Source organism: Hylaeus anthracinus, unplaced genomic scaffold (genome assembly GCF_026225885.1).
Source record: "Hylaeus anthracinus isolate JK02 unplaced genomic scaffold, UHH_iyHylAnth1.0_haploid 3, whole genome shotgun sequence".
Taxonomy (NCBI): domain Eukaryota; kingdom Metazoa; phylum Arthropoda; class Insecta; order Hymenoptera; family Colletidae; genus Hylaeus; species Hylaeus anthracinus.
Window position 1 is genome coordinate 16529784 of NW_026535284.1, and position 27554 is coordinate 16557337.

Sequence of the window (27554 nt, forward strand, 5' to 3'; positions counted from 1 at the left end):
CATTTAGCGTTTAGTTGGTATGTTTCGCGTCGATTGGCGTCGAGAACGTGCACGCGGAGACTTTAGCTCTCCTTCAGTTCAATCTTATCGTGCGATCCGTTCGCATCTCTCGGATGCATCAGTTACTAATTTAATAACGGTAGTGTAACGCAAACTCTATGGACAAAGTGGATTTCGAAATTTCAAGCAAAAAATGTGCGTAAGTACGACGTCGTTCGACCCGAGCGAAACTCGCTTTCCCTCTACCAGGATTCGAGTATTCGATTTCTTTTAAATTAAAAATCATGCGATTAACGATCAAATGGATGTTAATGTTCAAATTCAACGTTTACATACTCGAAGAAAATATTTGCCAAAAATTTATTTTCGCCAAGTCCACGATATTCATATTTGGTATACGCTTTCTCGTCGCGAGTCGTCGATCGAACCGAATCAGCGTCGTTCGAGTTTCAGCGGAAATTCGTTATCGACTGTATCAGATAACCGAGCAAGCTCCGTTCAGTGCGTATCGATCAAGCGGCAGAAATCAGTAATCATAGTCGTTAGTCGAAAGTCTCGCGAGAGCGCGTGTTCAAAATCCATCTCGACATACGTATATTTACATGATGTAAATCGAAAGAATTAAATTTCAAAAACTTTATGATACCGTAGGCCGGTAATCAACGTTCGACGAACCAAGAAAAATGAACCACGAAAGGAACAAGCAAACGAAAAGAAAAACTAAAACGAAAACGAAAACGGTCATCTAAATAGACCAGGTGTAATTAACTCTTTTTACTAAAGTGAACGTGTGTCGCATCGACAGGCATCAATTTATGCAGTTTTAAAGACATTCGATGAGTGGAAAGATGATCGTGTCGCCTGGTATGAGTTTGGTGGTGGCTGCCGTCGGCGTCGCATCGGGGATCTGTTTTCTTCTCTTCAACAGTATTCGCAAAGGGTGAGTAGAAATTGTTTTCAACAGATTTCCAAAGATTTATCTCGACAATTTCCACGGAGATCAATTTCGAGCGTCGTAGATATCGCGGATTGACGCTAATGACGCGTGACTGTAGCAAACGCACACTCGTACTCGGTTTGTTTGCGATGCGTTTCAAGTCTCAAGGTCCTCTTACAAGAACTTTGTTCCTCGTTCGAATATCACGAATAATTCAATTTATATTTAAACGATAATGCTCTGTAGGTTTTTGTAGGACCTGTAATCTCGTGCACGATTAGGCACACCAATTTAATTTTAGGTTTCTTGAACCGTGGATAACCGTGGATAACCGTTGATACGTTGCCACGGAGAAAGGCCTTGCCTGGTTTCTTAACGATCTCGTTGGAATTTCTTGGTTGGTTCGCGGCATAAAACGAGGTTCACGCGTCATTTCAAGTCCGTGGCCAAAGTAGTCCGGGCAAAGGCCTCCGAGAAGAATCATTGCCCGTTATGACCCGCGAGCTACTATATGTATGTATATCTCTCTACGCGCATATTTGAACGTATGTTGCAGTTCGTTTAATCGAAATGTTTCCTTAAAAGTTCAACAGACAATGTATTATAGGTGTACCTTATCGATAATCGTTATCTTCGTATCGCGAAACAATTAAATTCTAAGCAGTCACAAGACCGACGACACGGTAAACATCTAACGACTCGTCAAAGAGTCATCATTAAATCTCTTATTTCGTTCTGCGCTATATACTCGTATATACGATCAACTAATTTCGATTTTTTCGAGACACCCTGTACTAGCGTGTTTGCGTGTTCGCGAAATATGCACGCGTATACGTACAACGAAGTTCGGTATGCAGGACCTGCTTTTATTTACTCCCTCTTGTTCCGACCAGTTCGACGAGTGTCGTTCGCCATACTCCTTTTTCCTCCCAGCACCGACTAAATTACTTTTCAACGATATCGCTCGATACGAGGGCGACGGAATTGAGGAATACTTTTGGAAGAACGGAACGTCAACTTGAAACAAACATCGAGCATCTTCGCGCCGACACCAACGCGTCGCGTCCTTTCGGTGCGGTCATTCAATCTTGGTCGTGTAATATCAACAAGAGTCTAAATTTTATGGACCGTTACGTTTTGTTAACTATATCAGAGTTAGGTTGAAAATTACGGCATGATCTATAATAATAACGATATCCTTTAAAGAAGTTTAGCGACTTGTCGCACAGTTTAACCGAGAACAATCGATTATCGGTGCCATCGAGAAGACAGTTCAAGGTCAACTGTGTATTTTTAAACGGACCGATTTAAGTTTACCTAATCCAAATACAGTACCTTTTAAAATTTTCAAGAATTCGTCGATTGATCGTTGTATATCATTTCGAGATACCTACGGACAACCAATCGACCTTCAAAGTATATTTTCTACTCGTATTTTCCACGAAATATATTTAAACTCGTAATCGTTTCGTCAAGATACGCATTCGAAATCGCTTTATCACGAGTTTATGACCTTTAACGATCACGCGTGACATGCCCTTGAACGACGACTTGCTCGCTACGGAATGAATAATATAACGTTTCAGTTTTGACGAACGCTTGGTATTTAACGGTGTTCGGTAATTCGGTGTTTAACGGGTATTTAAAAGTATCTACTAATCTAAATGTAAGTACAACAATACAGTCGTTCGATCGACTACTTTTCACGCAACACGGGCGCAGCAGAGGCTGCGTCTGGTTAGACACGAGGATTACGTTTCTTTCGTAACAATCTTACATGCCATTAATTCAATGACGAGAACTTTCGAATTGTCAGCAGTAATTCGTAGTTGCATCGTTTCCGCAACGCCAACGGCACCGACTCGCGTTAATAATTCAGTACAGATCGATATCAGACCCGTGTACCGAGATAACGAGCGCACATTGTTTTGACGTAAGTTGACCTAGATGAAAAAGTAATTTCTTAACGAGCACAAGAATACGGTGCGCGTTCAACGCGTACCACCGTGAGAGAATAATTCCAAGACGCAAGACAGGACTCGACTCGACACGGGTTAAGTTCGATTCGACCGCAACCGAAATAAGTGACGTGAAAATACTTCCGATCAACCAAGGATGCCCGACATTTCTCAATAATTTATCGTAAGACGATAGTCGGCAAGATTCGATGGACACGAAAACATTTCGACCATCGATTTTCCATTAACTCGTACCATAGGCGATTCATTTTCATGTTAAACTAGTGCACGGTGGGATTAAACAACTAAAAACTTATTCAAGTAAAAAACGAGTCGGATTATCGTAATTGGCAATTGGCCCTGACATCAGATTTACTGTGGCACGCGCGAGCAAGAAAAAATGCACCGCGACGCGTCGCGTCGCGTTGGTTTGTTACGAACGGAAGCAGCGGGAATTTCTGGTACCGTTAATAATCATGATAATTTGCGTTCGATACGCGGCGAATATCCGCGACGGTCCGCAATAAACCGTGTCCAATATTAAATAATACGTATAACCGTGCATTATGTTAAATAATATTAGACTGTACAATTGTTGACCTTTTGCAACTGAAAACGATCAAAAGATCGCGAGGAACGACTAAGGAAGTTACGTACCGATACGAGTGTAAAATACGCCAGAGGCGCTTACGAATGCCGTTGATGCTAGATACGCCTTCGAGAATCGTAATGTATTTACAACGGTTCGTTGAAATTTATCCAACATTACGAAAACGGTTACCTCACTCGCTACGGATGATAGGACTGCTCGATTAAATTAGCATTAGATACATCGCGCGTTCGCTTAAGAAATAATGCTACGTTGAAATGATGTTGGAAAAATCGGCTCGAAATTCGTCCGATTGGTAAACAGGTGTGTCCACGTGTAACTTGGCCGCACACGTGAGGTCAATAAGCGGTTCCTGAATCCAAGACCGGAAGTGTGCGTGCGAGACTGGCGATTGGTCATGCGTGACCGGTCGCCGCGGCGCGACCGGTTGGTCGTTCGATTCGGTTCGGTTCTGTTCAATAGCATCGACGACGTCGCCACACGCCGACGAGGAGACGCGTGACGTGACGCAAGGTGGGACGAGGACGAACCCGAAAAAGGCAAAGACGGCCGAAGGAAAGAACGACGCATTGGGATGCACGGTTCGGGTACGAGTGTCGTTAATGGTAAAGCGTCGTTACACAATAGCCTGACGTATCAAACCATATTAAACAATAGCTTCGACCGGCCGTGGCACGTAGGGGGACCGGAAACAGAGGAAGAACCGTACGGGGGAGCTGAACAACGGCTCCCTCATTGTTGAGATGCATCGTGTCGCGGATAGTCAGTCAGCCGGTGTATTCTGCTTCTCTTGCTGCAGTTAGTGTCGTTTTAGTTTCTTTTTTTTTTTACAACAGAAGAAAGCCGAAGACGCGAATAATCGGTCGAATCGAAGGATCTTTGAATCCGATTCGATTAAGAACGGTATAGGTTACTCGGGAACTTTCTTTTTGCTGTTTTCTAGGAATTAATAAAAGACTGGTAATAGGGGAGTGTAGGTTGGCGACAGAAATTATAGTGATTCGTAATGGGCATTGCACAGAGATAGTGATCGGTGAGAGACGCGGATCGTCGCAAGTTTCGGATATTTTGAAATATCGCTCGCGTAGCTCGTATTCCGGATGACCGAATAGAAGCAAGGGTTGTCACATTCATGAAATCGGTCCAAGCCAGAAGACTGATCAAAATTTTCCTGCTACGGACTCTCCTCTGCCGGAGAAAGCGTGATAAACGGTAAGGATGTGTACCGATCTCCGGATGCGACCAAGACCTGGTCAGACTTTTCAAACCCGACTCTATTCGGCCGCGAACGCACCCGTACTTTCTATCGATAGAAAGAAGATCGAGGTTAACGGTTTTCTGCGATCGCGACCCGACGCGACGATGCGAACGGGCTCCGCTGAAAACTAGACCGAATCGCGACTGCACGCTGTGCTTTTCATCGGTTCAACTTATTTCAGTTGTTGACACATACAATGTTCCTACATGTGGAAACGATTACTAAAAATGTCATCGTCGTAACGTATTTGTTGCGTAAGTTGGTAGAAAGTGTATATATCGTAGCACGGTAATTACATAAATTTTCGTACAGGCAAGCTATAACCAAAGATAAATAAAAATGTTTACATTGCGAAATATCATTTTCTCCTGATTTTCGTAATGGAAAGGGTGATAAACCTACGAAAAGTTGTGCAAACATTTCAAAGAATCGATCATCCGTTTGGTACGTCGCGTGGGCGTCGACGTCGAGCGTGGGTCGACGAATTGTGTGGGCAATCGGTCAAACATTAGCGTATTAATTCTGTGATTTCTAGACTTCGTAAGACACGCGAATGCTTTCTAGACGCGAGTTTATTACCTAACAGTGGAACTATAAGGGAGACAGAAGAAATTACACGATCGTTGCGTAACTAAATTACAGCAGCACATGGACTTATGAAACGATGACTGTGACTGGTACAAGGAACCAGGGAAACGTACGTAACGTGGCAAAGGACTCGATGACGTTAAGACAAGTCTACCCAACACTCGAACAATATTTCTATCAAACTAACGCGATCGATAGTTTAAGTACGTTTACGATACGTTATTAGCGTGATGTACAGACTCAAGATCGCAACCTTGATCGACCAAGTTACAAACGAGGCCTAGATTAAATATTTTTCCCGACGTAGTTGTAGGTAATCGTACCATTCACGATATCGTGAACATCAAAATCACCCAAGACGACGACAGAAATCCTACGTTAGGTGAATTCCATAGATAGCGAGGCGATCGATCCTCTTATCGTAAAGTGTACGCGTCTAAAACTGATCGGGCGCGATATTTCGAAAGATCATGGTACGACTACGAAAGATTGGCTAAAACTTGACACGGTTCGTTTAAAGTGTAAAAAGAGAAGATATTCGAGACCAAAAGATCCGATACAAGTTTCTCGAATGGATGTGATGTCGATAGTCGAATGAATCGAACGCGTGAAAGGTTGGCGGATCGCGTAACGTTACGCCGTCCAAGTTACATCACGCAGTACACTTTTCTCGATATCGAGCTCTAACCACGATTGTCGATTGAACGATGATTTCGTAAATCGTTGCGTAGGACAGCAGGCGGTGTTCGACTCGTTTGCTTCTCTGTGCTATGCCGTGGCGTCGCGTTCGCAAAACGGCACGGTCGAAATCCAGTGAAAGTTTCCATTAATTGGTCGATCCAGGTGTGCTCAACTTCGTCCAAGTGAAATCCACGTGGATCCAACGCGGTCGCGGACGCAGACACGGACGCGGACGCGGACGCGGAGATCTCCTACCATCGAGAAGGCTCGTGTGCATAACACCAAGTTTCCCCGGCCACCGATCCACTGTCACTTTCGAACCAGCAGTCCGACACAAAGGAACAAGCACCGACACTGCGCCGCGGCGTCCACAAAAATGGTCCACGGAAGATCATTCCGAAGGTCCATCGAATCGATCAGCTCTCAACTCGGTTAACAAGACCGAATACTTTAAACTGTTTGGTGTGGTGTCTTTCGAGTGACTTTTATCAGGAATGTTTGGCGAACAAGTTACCGTTAGCAACACTTTAATCTCGAGGAAAACTTGGGAAGCTGTGTCGTCGAGGAATAACAACTTTCAAGAAGAAGATTCGTCGAAATACTGGAACGAGGACACTTTCACGGGATACTCGTCCAAGAGTGACTTTGACAAGTTTTACGTGAATGAAAAATATGACGAACGATAAAAGAAATAGAGTGCGGTTTTCGAAAGCGTCGCGCAACGAGATTATTCAAAATAACCGTGATTAGAAGAAACAAAGTCGATATTACCGGTACAACCGACTCGCGTTACTCTGACCAGGTGATTTCGAGACCAAAGTATAAACAAGGAAGACAAAATGTGCGACGAGAGCGAATGGAAAGACGTCGAGAATCAAGGTGATCGTCGAAACAAAAGTTTATATGACGAAACAGGATAAACGCAACTTTACAAGTGATCGTTCCACCACGTGGAATTCGATAAAGAGAGGGAGAGAGCAATAACAATGTTGCCATACACACCAATGTTACACGTGCTGCTCTCTTAATCGAGCAATTCAATTCATCGTTGCTTTCTTTTCTTTCACCTAGGCTCCGAAACGACAACAAACAGCGATACATCTTGGACGACAAAGTGAATCGAGATCTCCCGATGATACGGATAGATAATAATTACGTAAAGAATAGCGAGTGAAGGTGAACTGGCGCGTGCAAATGAAGAAACATTAGCGATTACACGACTATTTGAAGAAAGTCGAGCAGTTCCTTGTGTCGTTGGAGGCTGTGTAAAGAAGACATCGAAGCGAATGAAGCGAATGTTCGAGGTATCGAAAGTGAAAAGTGAGTCGGGATGTTGGCATACGTTTCGATCGTCATCTCTACCCTATTACTGGAGGGTGAGAACAGGGTGGTCACGGGCCAAGAAAAGTACAATATGGCAACGTTTATGGTACTCTTCTTGTTGATCACCATCGAGGTTGTCGTAGTCAAAGTGGTCACCTCGGACATGGAGAGGGACGAGGACAGCCATTCCGGGTTGAGGGCCGCTGCTACGTTCTTCGATCGCGAGGATTGATCGTTTAGCAATAGCATCGATCTCATCGTTTCATTTCGATTTTTATACCGTTCTCACATTTTTTTGAGAAAATTTGTTCGAAAGTCATCGTACCTCGATTCGAGCCACTCCACTTTCAAAATGTTTCCGACACGCCTCTTAATTGTACAATCGCTTCGATTTTCCGTTCGATGCAGTAAATTTCGATCAAAGTGGAATACCAAGTGTACGTTATCGTTTCCATTATAACCCGAAAGGTTTAGGTCACCCGAATGGCCGTGCGTATCCTAATTGTATCGCTTAATTATATCGCGCGGTAATACACCCGGTACGTGTCGAGTGCAAACGATGCCGTTAAGAATGAGACAAATTTCAGAAAGTGCAGCCACGAACGATGTAATCTATCGAACTGTGCAAGAATAATTAATTCGTACGTGTGCAGTGTAGAGTGTGTACGAAACACAACGAACAAACGACGACTTGTCAAACGTGACAGACGCATCGTGTCATCACTTGTCGCGGAAATAAAGACGATTGTCGATTCTCGTGCGAGTAGGTTAAGCCGTAACGTAACATGTTTTACCGTCCGAAGCAAATTATTTCCTCGATAATTAAACGAAAACCACAAGTTACATCCGGTATATTTTGTTTCTTAAGACCAGCTAAATTTACAATGGATTTTCGAATATTCCATTTCGATTCACGGCAATCACCCGTCGAGAATACAAAATATTTGAACACAGTCTGTTGCGTCATCGAGTGACAGTCGAGGAAAGTTACCAGGATTTAATTCAAGAAAGCCATTTCGAAAGTATATTTATTTAAATTCGTTATTACGCAACGACGCGGCGCGTTGCACGCTTTCGGTTACGCGCTAAACTCTCGAAACATGTAGCGTCTAATATAAGTTACGGCGTTTTAACACAAGGTCGTTTAATCATCGCGCGGGATACTTACTTACGTACTTACGTAATCGTAGATATTCATTATACGCAAACCTACACGTGTCTGAATATTTACCATATGAAATTACGATTGTTCGACAAACTACTGTAAATAGCTATCGTTCGCTGAAAAGCGATCCGTTTAATAAAATCGATATTATTCGAATACAAGATCCAGGTGTATCTTTTATGTGATGGATTCAATTTTTTTTATCGCGATGAATCATTCAGTTTTGAGAAAATTTGCAAGCATCGTGTCGCGACGTACCGTGTAATAAGAGTCGTGTTTTGCATTTCAGAAAGTCTGGAGATTCAAAAGCCGATGGTAAACAGATTCCTGTAGACGAAAATCGTTGCGCCTGCTGTCTGAAACCGTTTTACGTGGGACGTGGTGTACGGTGCAACGATTGCGGCGCCAGATCCTGCAGAAAAGGCTGCTCGCGCTGGGACACGTCGGACAACGCCTGGCATTGTCTTTTCTGTCTTCAGCAAAGGTTTCACCAACGATACGTTAATAGATCGCGCAACGTTTACATGTTATTTCTTTAGCCAAAGTTCTTTCGAAACTTCACTTAAAAACTCTCTTCACTTAATAACTGTTTCTTTAACGAGAAATGCTTTGTTAGGTATTGGTTAAATAAAACTGCGACTTCCGGTGGACCGATCAACGAGCAAGATCTATATCGATACTTCGATACGACAAAGTCACGAGTCTACGTCGCAGGTTTGTAAAGATACGCTTTAAACGAATGTACTAATTTCAACGAAGCTTCGATCGAGGTCGCCGTTGCAAGACTTGTTATTGTGCTAACACATTGTAACACCGTTCAACGATACTCGATTACTCGATGGCTAGAAATTTATGCAAAGAAAATGCACGCGTAGCTTCAAACTTTCAACGTCGTATACGATAAAATTAAATCAATGATTATCGATTTATAGTAGTAAAGTAGAGGGCTATAATTTAATCGCGGAATACAGGGGGTTCTTCGAGTCGAAATAATTTGGAACGGGTAAGGAGAATGCTGAAAAATGGAAGCAAAAGGCAAGAAGGCAACGCCACGCCGAGTGAAAATGTCTGTCGTATCGAGAAAAACAATTGCAACGGTCACGAACCGCGATCCCTTATAAATAATGCAGTTATCCAAGCGGCGCTGCCGCTGGCTCGAGTATTCGTACGCGTTCCTCTCTAATGCTGGTTCCATGAAAGGAACAGACCGGAGAAGGTTTGTCCACGACCGTGATGACGGAAGAATGCGACTCGAGGACGGCCCGCGGTCAATTGCTGGTCCCCACGGATGCATTGATTTGCAAGTAGAGACCCGTGGGTGCGGTGAACGATCGGATCGGCGAATCGATGTACGGCATTGCATACAAATAAAATGAATTGCATCGCTCTGCGACGTAACTCGCACCCACGACAAACGAAGATTAAACGTTACGCGAGTAAAAGTACACGCGGGTAGAGTCGATGACACGCGAGGTTTTCACGGAACAGCGAAAAAATAAAGGAAAATAAAATTAGCTCGAATCGCAGCGGGCTGAGAAAGTTGACGGTGAAATGTTAATTGACGTTGATTCCACTTTGAATAGTTCCGCGAGGTCCATTGTGCGCCGTCGCGTCGCGTCGCGTCGCATCGCGTCGAATCGGGTCGGCGCGCGATCGTCCTTGTTCTTCGCCAGAAAAGTCGTGTAACGGAAGAGCAACAATAAGAACGGCTCGAAAAATATCTCACGGTGAATTCATCGCGATGCGCATTGTTCGCTGCGCAAACTACGATCTTCCTCCCGCGTGAATCGTATCGGGACATTTAATCGGGAACGAGCGCATCTAACGTCAGATGGCCAAGATAAAGATATACCCCAACCTTTCGTGGAAACCATCTTTTCTTACGTTGTCGACGAAAAATGCCCGTATCGCGACACGATCTTGCGATTCCTCCGTTAAAACCAGGAGACTCGCAACGTTTTCCGGTTACGTCTGCCAATGAGAAACTTGTATGTATCAGAAAAGCGAACGTGTCGAGACACTTGATACGACGCCGACGTCGACGTTATATTATACTCGTTTACGAAAGTGTCGCATCGTTCATTTAATGGTACACAGGTGAACGATGCTTTTTAAATTATTCGAAACACGATCTCGTTCGTTTCAATAAAACGGATGGGATACGAATATAGTTTCGAGCAATTTTAATTACACGCGAATTAACCGCTAATTGGTAAGCGTTTCGTTAACGGATCTTAATTCCTGCTAAAAGGATTACGAACGTTCGAAAAGGCGTGTTTACGAGTCTAGTTGAAATCAAGGCGCATTCTTTGTCCACGGTTGCGCATCAGGTTTCTCAGTTTACTAACCGCGCCGCGGCCTATTCCAAGGATCTGTTCTTTCGCCAAACATGGTCAGACTGCATCGTGCCGAACACCGTGTTTGTTCCTGTTGTTCGTTTTTCGCGAGCCGAAAGATCCACGCTCGTTATTTCTTCTAGGAAAACGTGCAAGGATCTCGAAGCGCGGCGCATTCCATGCGATAAAATTTCCGAAAACCAGATTCACGATCTATCACTCCCTTATTGTCTCCGAACAGATTTCCAAGGAACTGATAAATAATAATTTGAACATTGAGAATGATTTGCAATCAACGATGGGATTAGACGAAACGCGAATTCTCCGCTGTCCGAAAAAAGGAAACAGTTGCACAGGATCAACGTTCGCAATGGAATGCTAAAAAAGCACAGAGTCGATTCCGCAATCGTCAAGTCCGCGACGCCAAAAACCAATCATTCGAACCGAAAGATACATTTTCGTTTCATACAATATAAATACCGGGGATAGAAAGAATAACTAATTAACAGAGAAATGCGTTGGGCCGATTTTGGCATTCGAATGAGCATCGCGTCGGCGTCGCAAGACCGGTAACATTGTTTACGTCACGTAAAAGTTGTACTTTTCTAACAGAAACGTTATTACTTCTGTAAAGTTTATCGAGTCCTAGGTTAAAAGAACGGTCTCCGAGGCCTAATCCGTAATCCATTTGGTTCTCGGTCCCCATAGAAACGGAACTCCCGCGCGTTCATCGGTCTTATTGTCTCCCAAGCCTGAGGTGGCGAACCTCTCAGTTCTGCTCCAGTACTCATGCGAGTAACATCGCGGACTCCCGTCATCTTTCTTTTCCCTCTTTCGACGGTTTTCCTCTGCTCCGTTACTCACCTTATCGGCCGAAATTCTTTTTCTCGTGAAACGAGTCTCGAGTCCAGCCCCAGCCAAAAGTCATTTTCATCAACTATCGACGTCTTTTTATCGTTTACACAAAGTGACGAGAATCCCGTCGACTATCGATTGCACCGTTCGAACACATGTGAGTCACGAGTCACGATTAGTATATATCGATAGGACGTGTTTGTTTCGATACTATTGGTATCTCGGAAATTCTTGTATCAAAACGAGTGAGTTCCTGGAATACAATTGTGTTTCGGTTGCTCTAACCGAGTCGATCGGTCAAACTGTATCTATTATTGATACAACTACCACATGTTTTTCAATTTATGTACCTTGCCTGAAATACCCGTTCGAATGATCCACTAAAAAATGACAAACTAAATTGTTTGTCTGTAACTTAACGATACTTGCAACGACTCGTTAGCGGTATTAGCGTTTTACGTAACCGAGGAGTTTTCAATCGAATAATTGGTGAGTTTATGCAACAACCAGCTCGAGTGCACGGCAACGCGAAATAACCGGCAAGGACGTTAAAAGCGTGCGAGAAACTCGCGAAAGTTGCGAGACCTAATCAAGACTGAGAACGAGAGTTGAGAAAAAAAATCACTCGATCGAACTAGTTCGCACAGATCAAAATCGGCTAATCAAACGGAAAACACGCACCCCCACCCCCACCCTCGCTCCCATTCCAACCCGACCTTCTCCTTAAGAAGTTTCCAGAGATTCAACAGGTTCTCGGGGAATCGTTCAAATAAATTGCCGATAGGTGATCAATTTTGAATTCGCATATTAGTGGAAATTAATAGTGACGCGACGTAACGTGACGTGATGTAAAATGTGATGTGATAAAGAATGAGGATTTTTCGAGAGGTTCTACAAGTGGAATATAAGAATTGGGAAATTAAAGATTTCATCATCTCGTAAACTTGATGAAAGAATCTTTTCGCGAAGAGTAAAGAGGGTCGACATTGACGTAAAGTTTGGAAAAGACGAGTAATTTTGATAATCCAGTAAGTAAAAGGAATAAAAATCCACGGTGATCTAACTTAAAGAAAAGTTTGTTGACAACGACCTTTGCTACACGCGGTTTTGCATCACGGCGGCAGTCTCTTTCTCTCTTTCTATTAAAAACAGAAGACTACGCCCAATTCGGAGAAGAGAGAGCAACCTTGATCCGGCCAAGCGGGATCTTCAAAGCCAGGAGGTTAGCGGCGAGGGACAACGCGCAAAATATCCTCGAGCGAGGATCGACTGTGGCTGCTCGCGCTCGGCCTCTGCGAGCTCGCGCGTGATAACTGATAAATATACCGGTCTTGCGGTACTCGCTAAGAGAATGCGGTTACAAATACGATGGAAAAAAGGCGTACGGTGGTAGATCTTTAATGGTCGTCGATACTTTCGTTTAGAAAGCGCTCGGCCGTGTCAGTCGAATAGGGATTCCCTATCGCGGTGCATCGATCGTTTACGTGAAACCACGTAAATCGTGAATTTGCCGTTTGTTATGGACTTTGCTAACTAAGATCGTCGAGTTGGCGTGTCCTGTGGGATGTAGATCGCGATGAAATTGCTGCACGAATAAACGTGACGTCTGTCTTAACGGGAGAAAGTTTTTACCGCATGAATGAGTAAGTTCTTCCATCTATCCTTTGTAATTTTTCTTTTTTTCTTTTTATTTGATCGTGCACAAGGTGTCCGAAAATATAGTATACTCGTAGCGTGCAAGAAGCGACTTTGAATCGTGTGTTTTATCTAGGTGCGTTCGCGGTAAAAATGTTTACGCATCGCATCGATAAGGTAAAAGTTATGCTAACGTCGCCGAGATCTCGTGTCCGACGACCCACTTTGAAACGACAACGTTTCAATAACTGTTTTACCCCGGTATATAGGTTCCCCTTCCTTTACAAAGTAACAACGCTCCTTTTCATTTTGTGTATACGTGCGTGGAAAGTTCCAGTAAATATAATTCTAATAAAGAATATTTAAAAAAAAAAAAACACGTTTCCATTTCGATTTAAAAGTTGTTCCATAAAACCACGTGGTAACCTTGATTTCTTAGACAAGTGCACCTGTCGAATTTATACGAGCATTGTTCCTAACGATTTTATACGAACAATTATAATCGATTAAACGTTTTTTTCAGGAGTGGAACATGCAGCTGCCTGCTCGGGCTTGGCTTCGGCCAGCGCGAAAGAAGAGACGAACGCGATGGAAACTGTTCAAGACTTTGTTGAAAAGATAGCGGAGGGTTTGATCGGCAAGGTGAACGACGCGCCGATCGATCGACTGTACGCTCTTCCAGCATGTAAGTTAAACTACGTACTTGATACGCTTATTATTCGAATAAAATTTTCCCGCTCATCTTTGCCGCCAAGTGGTACGGCAAGCGCATTCGATCGCGCAGTTGACGATGGTTCGCCAACAAATACTGCCATCTGCCGAAGAAGTTCGAACGTCGTCAAACGAAAAGATCGACACACGACACGTGCCTCGAGAGTCGAGAGTCGAGAGTCGAGAGTCGAGAATCGAGAATCTCCAATTCCTTTCTCAATTACAGCACCGATATCTCTACTGGCTGCCCGTATCCGTTACCTACTTAACGATTAACTCTCGACCGTCTCGATTACCTTCTTTTTCTTTTTACTACGACGTTACCTGTCAGGCTATTAACTCTTGGTATCTCGCTACTAGTTCGACGCGAACGGTTTGTTGCACCTCCGAGCATAAAATGTCTTTGAATAAATTCGATAAAACTAGTTGAATACATGTAGCAAAGATGATACGAATTTGACAAAACATCGATTAACCGGAATAACCCTCGATTAAACTCTGCTTCAACAATTAGTTAACGTTCCCTTTTATTTCTCATCGTTCATTAGCCCAACGATGCAGCGTTGAAAGGCGGGTTGCGCGATACAGGTGCTGCTCGCGCATCAAAAAACTGCAAAAACTCGATTGCAATAAAAAGGAAAAGTCTTGCGTAGACATTATTCCGAATGATGTTTTCCACGCGATATCAATCATTTTCGTGGTTTCACGGAAAATTAATACTACCGTATGCACGGTACATCGATGAGCTGACACTTGAATTATCAGGGCCGAAAACGGCATCGACGCCATTGACGCCATTGACCCTTCGATCGCGACGCTAACACACCGATACTCAACGTCGGATGATTGTGAGTTGTAACATTAACGGTCACTTAACCGGAAAGCAGTTCGTAATGGACTTGGTCTTTCCATTCTCTTCGCGGCAATTCAATTATATCCGAACGTCTCGGATGAAGCCCTGTGAGTTACATAAGCGACATAGAAATCATAATTATCGCTCGGAGTCTCTTCGAGGATTCTCACGGAATGGTATTTCGTTGGGAAAACTCGATAAGAATGTATACGGTATACAGTAAGTACATAGATGGTTTGTTGAAAGTTGGCGATTCTACGATTGTTATGGTAAAAGAAGAATTCTCACCAAGTGGAGCGTCGATTTTATTTATCGAGGCGAGACAAATATTCATATGCGACAAACCTAATACTTTGTATAAAACGGCTGTTAATTTTATTTTAATAACGTCCCATAGTACATTCTGTGTCTACTATCCGCCGCACAATGATTCATTTGCGATTCCTTCGTCGAAGGACAAACCTCCGATCTACCTGTAACAATGAAGGATTTAACGATCCGAGGACAACAATACGAAGCCAGACTTGGCTCGTTCAATGATTTACGTAAGAGACGAGTTGAATAGGATTCAAGGGATACTTTTTCTACTTTATTAATAATACTTTTATTAACAATCAAAGTGTCTTTTTCTTTTGCTTTCGTCGTATCGAGTAAAGTAGGAGGGAAAACAACGCGATGTTCGAAATCGGCAACCTGTTCGAGTATAGAATTGCGCAATTCGCGTAATAGTCGAGACTTTTGCCGTGCACGACAGAGAACTTTGCGATAAGCCTGCAAGCATTACACGATTCCAGCATTTTCTTTCTATTATTAGAAGCTATGACGTTTGGTTATTCGTTATTCAAGTGGTAGGAAAATACATATATCAAAATGAATATTTTAACACAAGTTGAACCACGTTAACTTGACCACCGAGATATCAACCTTCTCTCTTGAATGAAAACTTAGAAAGGAAAAATTTCTCCTATAAACATTTTTACCAAAAACGACTATTATCTCTAATATAAAAAAAAAAAAGTTTTATTTCTCGTTTAGCGTTTCCGCGAAACGGGACAGTTTCCTCGAGCGACACAAGGACATCTGCCGATTTTAGTAAATGTAGGTTCCCTTGCAAAAGTATCCCCCACTAAAAGGAAGCCGTACAGCGGCGTATGTGGGGTACGTAGCTCGCGTATCGGAACGCTTTGCCAAAGGCTCAGTCGCGAGCAGTGCAAGCAATACACACACGCGCGCATACACACACACAAAAAAAAACACGCGGTCCGCCAGTGATTTCGCCGGTTCCACGCAATCGATTCGTGTTTTCCACTATAACCAGTCGTCGAAGAGCTTGAAACTTGAACGCCTGAGCATGACACCGCATAAAAACGGTACCTTCTACGCAACGAATCGGAATAACTTGTCGCACTTTCGAAGCTATGCTTCATTACCGTTGGTTCGCCGTCAGTGATAAGTGATACCGAAAAAGTGAATCGAAAGTGTGTTTAAAAAAAAAAGTTACGATCGAATCCGACAGAGGACAATCTCTACTGAAATTTAATTCTCGTATCTTTCGATTGAAACTTAACGAGAAAAGGAGAAATTTCGAACGAACAGGGTTTGATCGATAGTCTCGACGATGATATTACATATTAAGAAGTTGTCGTTCAGTTATCAAGGTAGATCGATAGATATCGTGAAACAGAATTGAATCGATAGCGCTTATCGATAGTATACCTTATTAAGAAGCGACGCGACGCGACAATTGACGTATAAAATTCGGTAAAATGTGTCCACTGTCCATCTCTTGGTTGTCACAGGCCTGCGATCACGTCGATTAAGTTTTCCAAGATTTAAATCGCGCTATAATCGCGTCGAAAAAGTGTTGGTCGACTAATTGTCGGTTAATTGCGCCCTCGTGAGATAAGATAGCTCGCGTAAAGAAAAAGATAATAAAAGGACCATCTCGATTCGAAAAATCGATTCCGCGTTCTCGAGGCAAGTTTCAATTGCTACTCGTTTAGCACGCGACGAAACCCTCTCGTGGCACGAAGCCATGCATGGGCTAATGTACGAGTGGCGGGTTGAAATAGTTTTCGTTCTTACATGAAAGGTGGTGTAATAATCAAAGCTAGCGTTAAGCAATCGACCGGTGTAATTACGACGATTGCTGGTTTTAAGATATCGAATGGAAACTGAAAAGAGGAGATGATTATAATGGAATTTGGATTAGTGAGAAACACTTGGCGCTACACCAAGATTAAATATTTAAGAATCGCGACACCTTCGCAATCGTGATTGCGGAAACTTACAAGTTATCATCGGTGACGGCATTTGTAACGATAACTCGATCCTTCGATTGACGCGAACCCCGCAAAAGAAGTCGTTTCGCGTCGATCGGGATCGAGAGAAATTTCAAAGTTCGCAGAATCGTCCGCGTCGGCATCGTCAAGCAACTATTCAAATGAGAGTTTAAAGGCCGTTCCGAATGGCGCGTGTATAGGTAAATACGTTTACAGGATGACGACGCGGGCATGTGCGCGACGGCGCGGCGCATCCGCGGCCAATGCTACAAAGCACCGTACAGTGTGTGTAATTAAGTGTGACAGTGAAGGTATAACAGAGCCAGTCAAGACTTTTTACCGTGTCGATGTGAGAAAACCATGCACACTTTTGCGCAAAGATTCGCGAAGATAAATATTTCAATGCTATACGAGGCTTCCAAGAATAGACATCCGTATTATTAAGTTTCGATCGATTTAAATGAAACGTAGATCACGTATCGTTCGATACGATTACGAATGCGATCGAGTATGCAAATATCGTTAATTGGATTTTTTTTTGGAATATCCGTATACTCGATCAGGATTCGAATAACTCGGCATTCCAACATTCGAATACAGAAAAATTCGCTAAATTCTACTGTGCTTCGTAGTTGCGATTAGGAAAGAAAGTAACCGAATCGATAACCGAAACTCTCGATCCGAAAGTCCGCCGTGATCGATCTTCTTCCGTAAGAATCAGGAATGGGTCGCGATTAACCGCGAAAATGCTCGTTGAAATCTTCCGCTATTTACCGATCGTGAAAGAATGAGAAAGTTACAGCGTCTAGGTAGTATCTTTTAAACGAACGCGATGGCAACCTTCTCGGATCGTCGATGTTTCCATATACCGAAATGTTTCGCATAACTTGGTAGAAACTTGAAAATCTTGGCCGAAGAAAAAAGACACGCGCCGAACGACTAAAAGATTCCTTAACATAATAAACACGCAAACGTGCGAGGTCAGGTTATTTATATTAGCCGAAGAAATTTGTCGATATTTCTCAGAGTGTCGTCGCTAAGTGGCTGAATAGAAAATTAGCGACAATCGCACGGGTGCGGACGTCGACGAAGCAACATGATAATCGTTGTAATAATACCGCATCAACCTGAAAAGTGAAAAGTGTGAACATTTACTAAATCATCGATGAACGATACAATGTGAAACGAATGATAAATGTTGCTGGAATACAACGCCGAGATGCTGACGTTAATCGGCGGCCTGATCGTCGCCTATTTCGTCTACGTCCTGATCACCAGAAACGATGGTAAATATTTCATTGAAAAAACTTGGATGAAAGCTATACTACGTATATTTTCCCCTCGTCCATCGTGCAATTAAAAATGTATCCTAATCGAGCCAAGAGCGATCGGAAATTGTGGTAAATTGTTAAAATTTTTCCGATCGTTTTCATCGATAGTTACTGGATAGGTTACAAAATTGCAATCTAATTTTTTCTGTGAAAGCAACATCGGCGGCGGAGGCGGCGACGGTGGCGGCACAGATTCATCGCGATTATTGTAAATTGTCACCAGTACACTATTCGCATGTCCCTGGCACAGTTTGCACGTAATCTGTCACCAGAGGATCTCGTTGTTCTCCTCTCTTCATCCCTCACATCTCCTTTTACGGTTTCAGAGAATACTCCGTAACAATAATTCTCCTTTACCGAAAGAACAACCCGTCTTTAGGCAAAATATTCTTTCGTTGTCAAATTTCAATTTTTCATTTTCAAATTTCTTTCTTTTTTTCATAAATCTGCACCGCGTTTTTATCCGCCACGATACAGCAAAGTTCCCTTGTAGTTTCTATTGCTCGACAATCGCTGCATTGTTGTTCACCGATTCGTTTATTCGATTGTAATCGATCGAAAGAATAACGCGACACAGCTGCCGTCGCGATAACATCATCGCGTTCTATAAGCTCGAAAGATTAAAGTGATTCATCCGTGTCGTACAAATTATACGATTCTTGCGCGTTTCTTTCGGTTCTACTTTGATCAAAATCACAAGTACCTTTTTCGCGAAGTATTCGATACCGGTTCGGGCGCAACCTCGAGTACCGTTTGTTCTACGTCACTTATCTTATCGGTTAAGCTGTTTATCAACAGCGGAAAGCAAGTATCTAGTCGTCAAATTGTTTTCCTAGAGAGTCCTAGAAATCGTTCAACATAAATCTTTCGATAAATGAAATCTCGTTTACTCGTCGATACACGTCTAACCGATATGATCTTCAATCATCTTGTTTCGCATATTCAAATACGAAGCCATTAAAGCCGATAATTTTCTTACACGATTAATTGTATAAGCAACAGCTTCAGGTGTTTACGTCATTTTACGAATATACGACTCGATCGTAAGTAAGAAAACGACGAAGGACGTTTAAGACTGACGCGCAATTTATAAAAACTTACCGAAAGGTTATTAAAACTTGATACTCTTTTACGAGTTGTCGCAATAGTTTAACGATATCGACCGTTTTTTTTTTTTCGTTTCTTTTTTTTTATTTTAACCCATAAATATCGGAATTGGAAAAAACCTTGACTTGCGAGGTATCGTTCGGGAACTATTTAGAGGGAGAGAGATTTCAGCGGGTCGTTCTCGAGAAATTTCACCCGACGCAACGCGACACGACGCAACTCGCGATGGCGAAGATCGTAGGCCCAGTATGTGATATAGGAAACGAAAAAATGAAGAAGAAACGGGGAATCGCTGACAAGGCCGAAGCGGTGAAATTAACTCTGTGCGTTCGTGCGACCAAAGTAGCGGAGTAGCTCATCGTCCGATCCATTACCGATACGGCTGCGCCGCGCCGTTTCGAAGAAAGTACGCCTTCGGCTCCCGGTTTTCCTGTCGCGTCACACTTGTTAACCCTTTCACAGAATTTACTCGACTCTCGAGCAAGTTTCTCTTCGAACAGACGCCGACGACGGATCCTAAGCGAGCAATAGTCTAACCCAGATACCAACTTGGAATAACAAATAAAAGATAAATAATGCTCGATAGGCTAATCGTGTAGCACGGCCTTCGTTGTCATATCAGTCGTACTTGCGACAGCATGAAGAAAATGGGTCGAATCGAGTCTACTTTTCGGAGACTTTCTTCTCGGCTACCAATAGTATTCCAATTTGTCCGTGTCGAGATGAATGTGAGAATCTTTGACGAGGCAAATTTATTTGTTCGTAAAACATGTTTCAGACAAAGCCAACGGCAGGGACTCGGTAACGATGGTCCACACAGCGCTGCGGGATGTCGTCGAACGAGCCGTCGAGGAGGCCCGGAAACTGCCTGGTCTCACCGGTTCCAGCGAAACCGGAAGATCGCGGGATGAAGGAAACATCGCGGAGCACAGTTACGAGGATCTTCTCGCCACTGCGATACTTAACAAGGTTCAGAACGAATTTTTTTTCGATGATAGGTTTTCGAAATGACCGTTTTCAACAACGCGGAATCGAACGCGTTGTCTCGATCGCGGCAGAGGATAAATCGATGAGAAGGCTGAATTTTCTAGGTCATCGAGAAATTCCAAAAGGAACAGGTGGACGGTAATAGCAACGTTCTCCATGGAAAACCGATGTCGGCAAGCGAGCGTAAGTGCACCCGTCGATCGATTTTGCATCGATAATCGCTACGACAAGCACAAGCACAATTTCGAAAACGGAGCAACGGTGATTATCGTTTTTATTTTCCAGTCGAAAATGAAACGGAATTGGACCAAGGGGTCGAGGAAGGGGAGCCTTTGCCGCGAGACGATTCCAGCAGCGACTACGGCGCGTCTTGCTCGAGACACGTTAGAAATCAACCGGAACCACTATCTATGACGGTGGGTGACCGAAAAGTTGGAAAGTTTAATCAATCCGGAACTGCTTAATAAATTGTTGGAGAAAAAATGTATGTTTTCTCGTTCCAGATAGAAGAACAAATAGAGGAAGTGACTACCACTTATACGTCCGACGAGGATCCCAAGGATAACGATGTCTTAGCCGTTAGGAGCGCTCATCGTGTGCCATTTCCTGAACTCGGGATGGATATCATCGATCGTAAGTGTTATCCACTTTGGTACGACGCCGACGCGACGACTCGCGATTAAATCGCCGACAGTTTAACGACGGTTGCTGAAATCGAGCGCGAAACAACTTGAAATTTCTCTGGATAAAAATCACGATTTAATTCCAGCCTCGCAGGAATCGTCGGAAGATAGTCAAGATGAACCGGACACATCGACAACGCCGACGCGCATAGCTCTGGTGTCTCCGGTTGAATCCTGGGAAGAGAATTGGCTGTTTCAGAAAAAGAGAATTCAAACTCAGGCCGATCCCGTTGCCATGTTGGTCCCGAATTCTAGCACCGATTTCAAAGCTATGATCGGCGACAAAGATGCGGAGGACACGTCGGACCTGTCCGAGTGTTCCTCGACGCAATCCGACGAGGAAATCGAGAAGGAGCTTCTAGAGGCCATAAACAACGTCGTTCCACGGTCTCCAAAGGAAAGGTTACTCGAAAATGGCCTGGCCGAGTGCCTGGAAAATTCCAACGACCTTTGGACTGACTCTTTTACTTTCACGAATACGCGTATCGAAAGAAATCGCGTAGAAACTCGAAAGGAAGACTTTCAAGGTAGTAGAAAAATTGAGCAAGTAACAGCCAAACAAGTCGAACGATCAAACACGTTCGATACTCGGAAAGAAATGGACAAGTTTGAGAAAACCGATGGAGAACTAATTCCAAAGCAGATAAGCGTGATCGACGATGATACGGAAAAGATCGAAATAGAAGGAGAATCAAGAAATAAGGAAAATGTAAATGTGGAAAATTCAAGGAACGTCGATCATCCGGTAGAGCAAACTGTTTTCGTTGAAACTAATTCCGATGAGCCGACGGAACGCTCGAGGGTTTCCTTGCCGGAGGGAAACGATATAGCTTTGCCAAAAACGCCTACGTCCACGCCAAGGAAAACTTCCGTGGCGGAAATCAACATCGGAGGCGCAAACGACGCGATAGAATTAAACTTGACCGAAGAACGTGTTCTGAACTCGTTGGAACACGCTAAGCAGAAACTGTTGGGGGTAAACGATGTCGCGGTTGAAACATTCGCGAAAATCAACTTGGATCAACGAAGAGACGACTTTCACGGTAAATCTTTTTCGAACGTAATCGTCGTATAATATTTACACGACCTGTTATTGCAGCCGAGGATATTCAACAAGAAAGCGAGTACACCGAGCATTACGATATCGCGATCCAAAGACACTTGGACAGTTTAACGAAAACCGAGAACGGTGGGATCGACGACGAATCGGAAGTTCGGTGTGCAACGTCTGAGAACGGCTTATCGGAAACCAAGGAAAGGTAAAGTGAAGAAACAAACAAGCAAAAGTGTCCTCGATTCGACGTAAAGTTAATAGGTTTTCTTGGAACCGTGTGAAGGACTTCGAGTTATATGTCCGTTGTTTTCTATTCAGAGATTCGAAGATACATTCGTTTTGTAACGTCAACGTAAACGTAAACGTTAACGGTTCGGGTTCCTCGACCCCCCTAACAGCCTTTCTCTTTTGCTTTAATGATATTGTAATCGAATTTCAACATTCCACTGTGCAGCAGGTGCCGAACAGCTGTGGCTGCAGCCCACGCTGAATCGGCTTCTCAATCTTCTCCGCGGAACAAGAAATCGGAGGAAGACGTTCGGCTGGCAACTCCTCCGAGACCAGGTGGTTAATCGATCTAACCGGTCGTCCCTAAGCTTTCGTACATTTTAGCGGTTTCCGTTGTTAAAATTTCGATAAAGAATATATCGAGGAAACTAGGAGTCAATTTTCTAAAAAATGTACCTATCCTCTGTACAGGCACAATCGCTGAACGCGAGCATAAAAAGTGGGAAAATGCTCCGCCTATCGAAAACAATCCCTATAGCGAGGAAAACATTCAAAAGAGGTTATGGGAGAGACAATACACGAGGAGATCATCCGACATTCCTGGGTAAAAGTCATACTACAATCATTTTTACCGATTCCATAGAAAATTAATTGAAATAAAAACTAATTGTTTGCACCGTTTAGAATTCACGCCGAATTGCCAAAGAGCAACGGAACGGATTTGGAAGTCGTTCTGACGCCGCATCAACCGGACATTAAAAGGTAATGTCAATTTCTAGGGTTAAAAAGGTTTCTGGTTGCAGTTCAATTAGGGCCTGATGAAAACGTTTGTTATATTTGATTTTTGATGGTCAGATTCGGCAGGGACTATTACATAAACGAGTCGAAAGCGTCGAGCATCGAGAAAGGACGAAGATCGGCCGCGTCAACGTCGAGCAGGCCCAGCAGCTCGTTGTCCCAACGATCGAGCTCAACGGGTGCCGACCAGGAACAACAGGTGAGTTTCCAGCTCGAAAAGTTCGAGGCGGCTTCTCTGCGCGGCAGCCTTACTAGATGGAGCTATCGCGATCCGTACTCCAGCCCACATTTCGCGATCAACCCTCTCCTGCACATCAGATCCGACGATGACATTACCGCGCCAGCACAAACCACCGATTACAGAAACAACGACGAATCTCCTAGCGTCGATCGCGATGCTTCCAAGACACAGACAACAGACTCGATATCGAAAAGTTACCAACATCTTCCGTTTCGTTGGAACGAACCCACTGGACAAGTGGCGTATAATCCAGTCTACGAGGCTAACAAGTGCGACAAACCAGATGTTGATTCAGGAACGTATTCCATCGACATGCACGATCTGGAAAGCAACAAGAAGGAAGAGGATCCTTGTGCAAGATTGTGGACCAACGACTGGCACACTTGCGGCAAAGACAATCAGATTCTATCGTCAAACGGAAGAAGGTATTGGAGTATCAACTGCCACAAGTATCACACGTTTGGCGGAATAAAAAATGTCGGCATAAATTTCGTTGAAAACTCCGACGAGGACCCGAGACCCGAAGAACCCGATCAGCCCTCGAGGTTCGATTTCGAGGACTTTGGTAAGTTCGGGTTCCAGACGTTCGGGGGTATAAAAGGTAGCCGAAAGATCGACGGAAAGGATTTGCCAACGTACCGGACGGCCAAACAAACGTTTCTTAGGATTCACAGGAACGCCAAAGGTGCTAAAACTGCTCGAACCAATTCTATCGTAAAAACTAAAAGCACCGATCTTCACGCTGAGGTAGCAAATGATACGATATACGATACGCGATTTATTAGACGGCCTAAGAATTCGTTCCAAGAAGAAACTTGGCTTTCGAATGGATACGTTTCAAGATCGAGACTCGACGTACACCGCCGTAAATATCCTGGTAAATCCTTCGATCGACAGACTAATACGGTCGACGCATCGTCGTATCCACCTAGATCGTCTTCGGACGACGACTGGAAAGACGAAAACGATCACGAGTTGGATCAAACGGTCCTGACAAAGTTTCTCAAGAATGCTTCGAACAAGATTAAATCACAGCAAACCTCGAACGATTCCGTGGCTTTCCCGAACACGTCCAGAAGAAAAGTGTTCAACTACGTTCCCAGGAAAGTTAAAGTTCCGAACAAGCATCGTTTATCCGACGACAAAGACAGCCGAAAGTTAGAACCACCTATAGTGGCCCAAGTTGTCGAGAGAACTTTCGAAACCCTAAGAGACCTTCGAGTCAAGAGTAAAAAGAAGTCACGTGAAACCGCCGAGTCGAAGAAAAAGCCGGGAGTGACAAGTCTGAGTGACGTCACGATATGGTGACATGTCCGCGAATAAAAGTACAAATACATTTTAGGGATAAGCGTAAAACGTATGACTCTCTTTGGATACAAGGGCCAACAAATATGTACCTATGTTATTCCGTGTAAATATTTCAAATATACCATTTACGAATAATCCACCTTTACTTGAAACGCATGACACTTGTTGCGGTGTAGGTTCTTCTTCGATTCTCGTCAGAGCTTTCGACTTAATTATCTCTTAACACGTCACACCGAGGGTTGCCGACACCCTTTTCAGAGGCCACTGTATATCAATTTCTCTGACGACTCTTTCTTGTAGATGAATGCACGAGTAACGTCAACCTTGTACAAACGAAAACAAAAGTTTACATGTATATATTGTAGTACACGTAGATCATAGAACGAACGCTGTCGAAACGTGATCTAACGTCGTTCTGTGCGCATAGCACGTGCATGAACTCTGCGAAAACCGAGCCTTGTAGTCGGTAAGTACCGTTTACATGGGTTTATACGATGCATGCCGACTAACAAATCCAACATGCATGCGAGACATGGTTTGAAAGTATTATGCGATCATGGCTTTCGGTACCGAGTACAAAAATTATTAACTTTTCACGCTTGACACGCATGAATGTCACCAACAAATCTGCACCGCGCGCTTTAATTTTCACCAGACTAATTAACCTCAACTATACGAAATCCTATCAACGATCCCTTCACCGCAATCGGAAACGACCAAGCTAATCGTGCGATCGCTAAATTTTTTAATTCTACTCGAATCCCTTTCTGTTTCAGGAGGACGTGTCGTACAAGGAGACTGAATTTCTCTTGAATCGTAGCAACGACGTGAAATCCAAAGTGGCGAAATGGCAGAACAACAACAACAACAACAACAACAACAACATCAACATGAACAATCTAGAGACGAGATATCAGCCTCTGATTAGACACGGGGAAGGCGACGCGGAGAAAAATAACTGCTCCGATAGCTGGGAGGACCAACGGATCGAGGAGATCCTAGAAACCGAGAGAAAAAACAGCAAAAACGAAATGAACGCAAAGCTAAACAGTCAGGAGAACTATGACAATCCAATTATAGAAACAACAAAGTCCAATTCCGAAGAGAATCAAAGAAAGATCAAGAGAATCGACTTGAAAGCCTACGGATTCGATAACTCGTTTCGATCCAACGATAACAAGACATCCAAGACTTCTACTCCGAGAGTTGTGAATAAATTGGATTTGAAATCGTTTGGCTACGACGATGGCATCAGACGTACGCAGTCTAATGTTCATTTGAATAGCACCGTAAACGAAAAGGACTGCAAACCTAGAATCGTCAGGGTAACGAACAAGTCGAACCTAACGCGTCGCAAAGGTTACGATCGAGATGCGATCGAGACTCGAATTTCAGTGGACGATAACGTAACGCAAAGTACGGAAACTCTGAACAATTTGTTTGAGAGTAAAAGTTACAACGATTTTGGATTAAAGTCTGCGAAATCGGTGCCAAATTTGCCGAGGTATTACTCGAATGCCAATAGCGATCAGGAGGGCGAACAAGTCGAGGAATATAGTCGACACTCGTACGACTCGCAATCAGAGGTGATCAAGAATGATTCCGCGAGGAACATCGCTAACGGTTACAGTATCGAAAAATGTAACGCGAAAACCATCGACTCTTCCGTGAACGAGTCGGAGAACGACACGGACAATTCTTGCGATAAAGAACAAACTAAACGATCGATGGATAGTATCGAAAAAAAAATGTTCAACGACGCTGGTTTTGATAAAGTACTGCCGATGCCATCGGTGAGAAGACTTGCTCAGGCGTTCAACAAGCAGCCAGTGCCAGGATCTGTAGCTGTTTCGAAGGTAAGCGTCGCGCTTAACATTCCGTACGTACGTGGAGAATAAATAGCTTATACTTTTCAGACGGTCAAGCCAAACAACGCGAACAAAGACAGGTCGTCAACGCCAGAGGTACAGATAGTGGAAACACCAAGGCAGATGCACAGTTTGACCGCGAGATCGCTTTCGAAACAGTTTCGAGAAGGTCTCAGGCAAATTCCGACAAAGATCACTTCACCCCCAGCTAGCCACGTTACGATGGAACAATTCAACATACCGGAAAACCAAACGGAAGTGATTCTAGGCAAAAATGACGCTGACGACACGTGCACCGATAAGGGCGTAATTTTTCCCGGCAAATTGAAATCAAATATAATATTCTGGGAACAGATGCACAGAAAAAGCTGAATTGCTAGGAATCGAGTTATCCGATGTGTACCGTTGTACAGTGTACAATACCGATCGAAACAGAACATACTTACAATAGAGATGAAATTATTGAAAAACTCATATTTCTCTTTTTTCCATCATTTCTTTAAAGGTAAGAGAGTTATAAATTTTCGACTTTCTACTTTGCTAAAGTTTAGCCGGAAAAGTGAATCAATCGAGAAACTTAACGAAGCATATCGAACGGGTTGCCATCCTTGCCGAGTGTAAGCATGCTCAACATCGTTAAACATCGAACAGAGTAAATTGACCGAAACAGGCTCAACGAATAATCGATGGTTCGTCCTCTAGTTTTAGTGCATCGTCGAAAATAAAATTAAAAGCAATCGCGGATACGATTGCGCTC

General features: G+C 43.5%; 1 protein-coding gene across 9 annotated transcripts; it reads left to right on the plus strand.

The window, feature by feature from the left end:
- LOC128893482 (homeobox-like protein HDP1) lies at window positions 1–27271 on the plus strand. Of its 9 annotated transcripts, none has more exons than XM_054154451.1 (17): window positions 1–195; window positions 806–940; window positions 8810–9004; window positions 9137–9234; window positions 13870–14031; window positions 20409–20599; window positions 20722–20800; window positions 20903–21033; window positions 21121–21250; window positions 21387–22343; window positions 22400–22559; window positions 22812–22918; window positions 23054–23186; window positions 23267–23344; window positions 23438–23579; window positions 25706–26785; window positions 26846–27271. In XM_054154451.1, exons 2-17 carry the CDS (start codon window positions 837–839, stop codon window positions 27167–27169), a joined length of 4071 nt encoding a protein of 1356 aa, XP_054010426.1. In that variant the 5' UTR covers window positions 1–195; window positions 806–836; the 3' UTR covers window positions 27170–27271. The 9 variants fall into 9 exon arrangements, with proteins under 9 accessions (XP_054010426.1, XP_054010424.1, XP_054010423.1 ...); XM_054154449.1 differs by having other exon boundaries at window positions 10–199; window positions 22809–22918; XM_054154448.1 differs by having other exon boundaries at window positions 11–195; window positions 22809–22918.
- The last annotated feature ends 283 nt before the right edge of the window (window positions 27272–27554 follow it).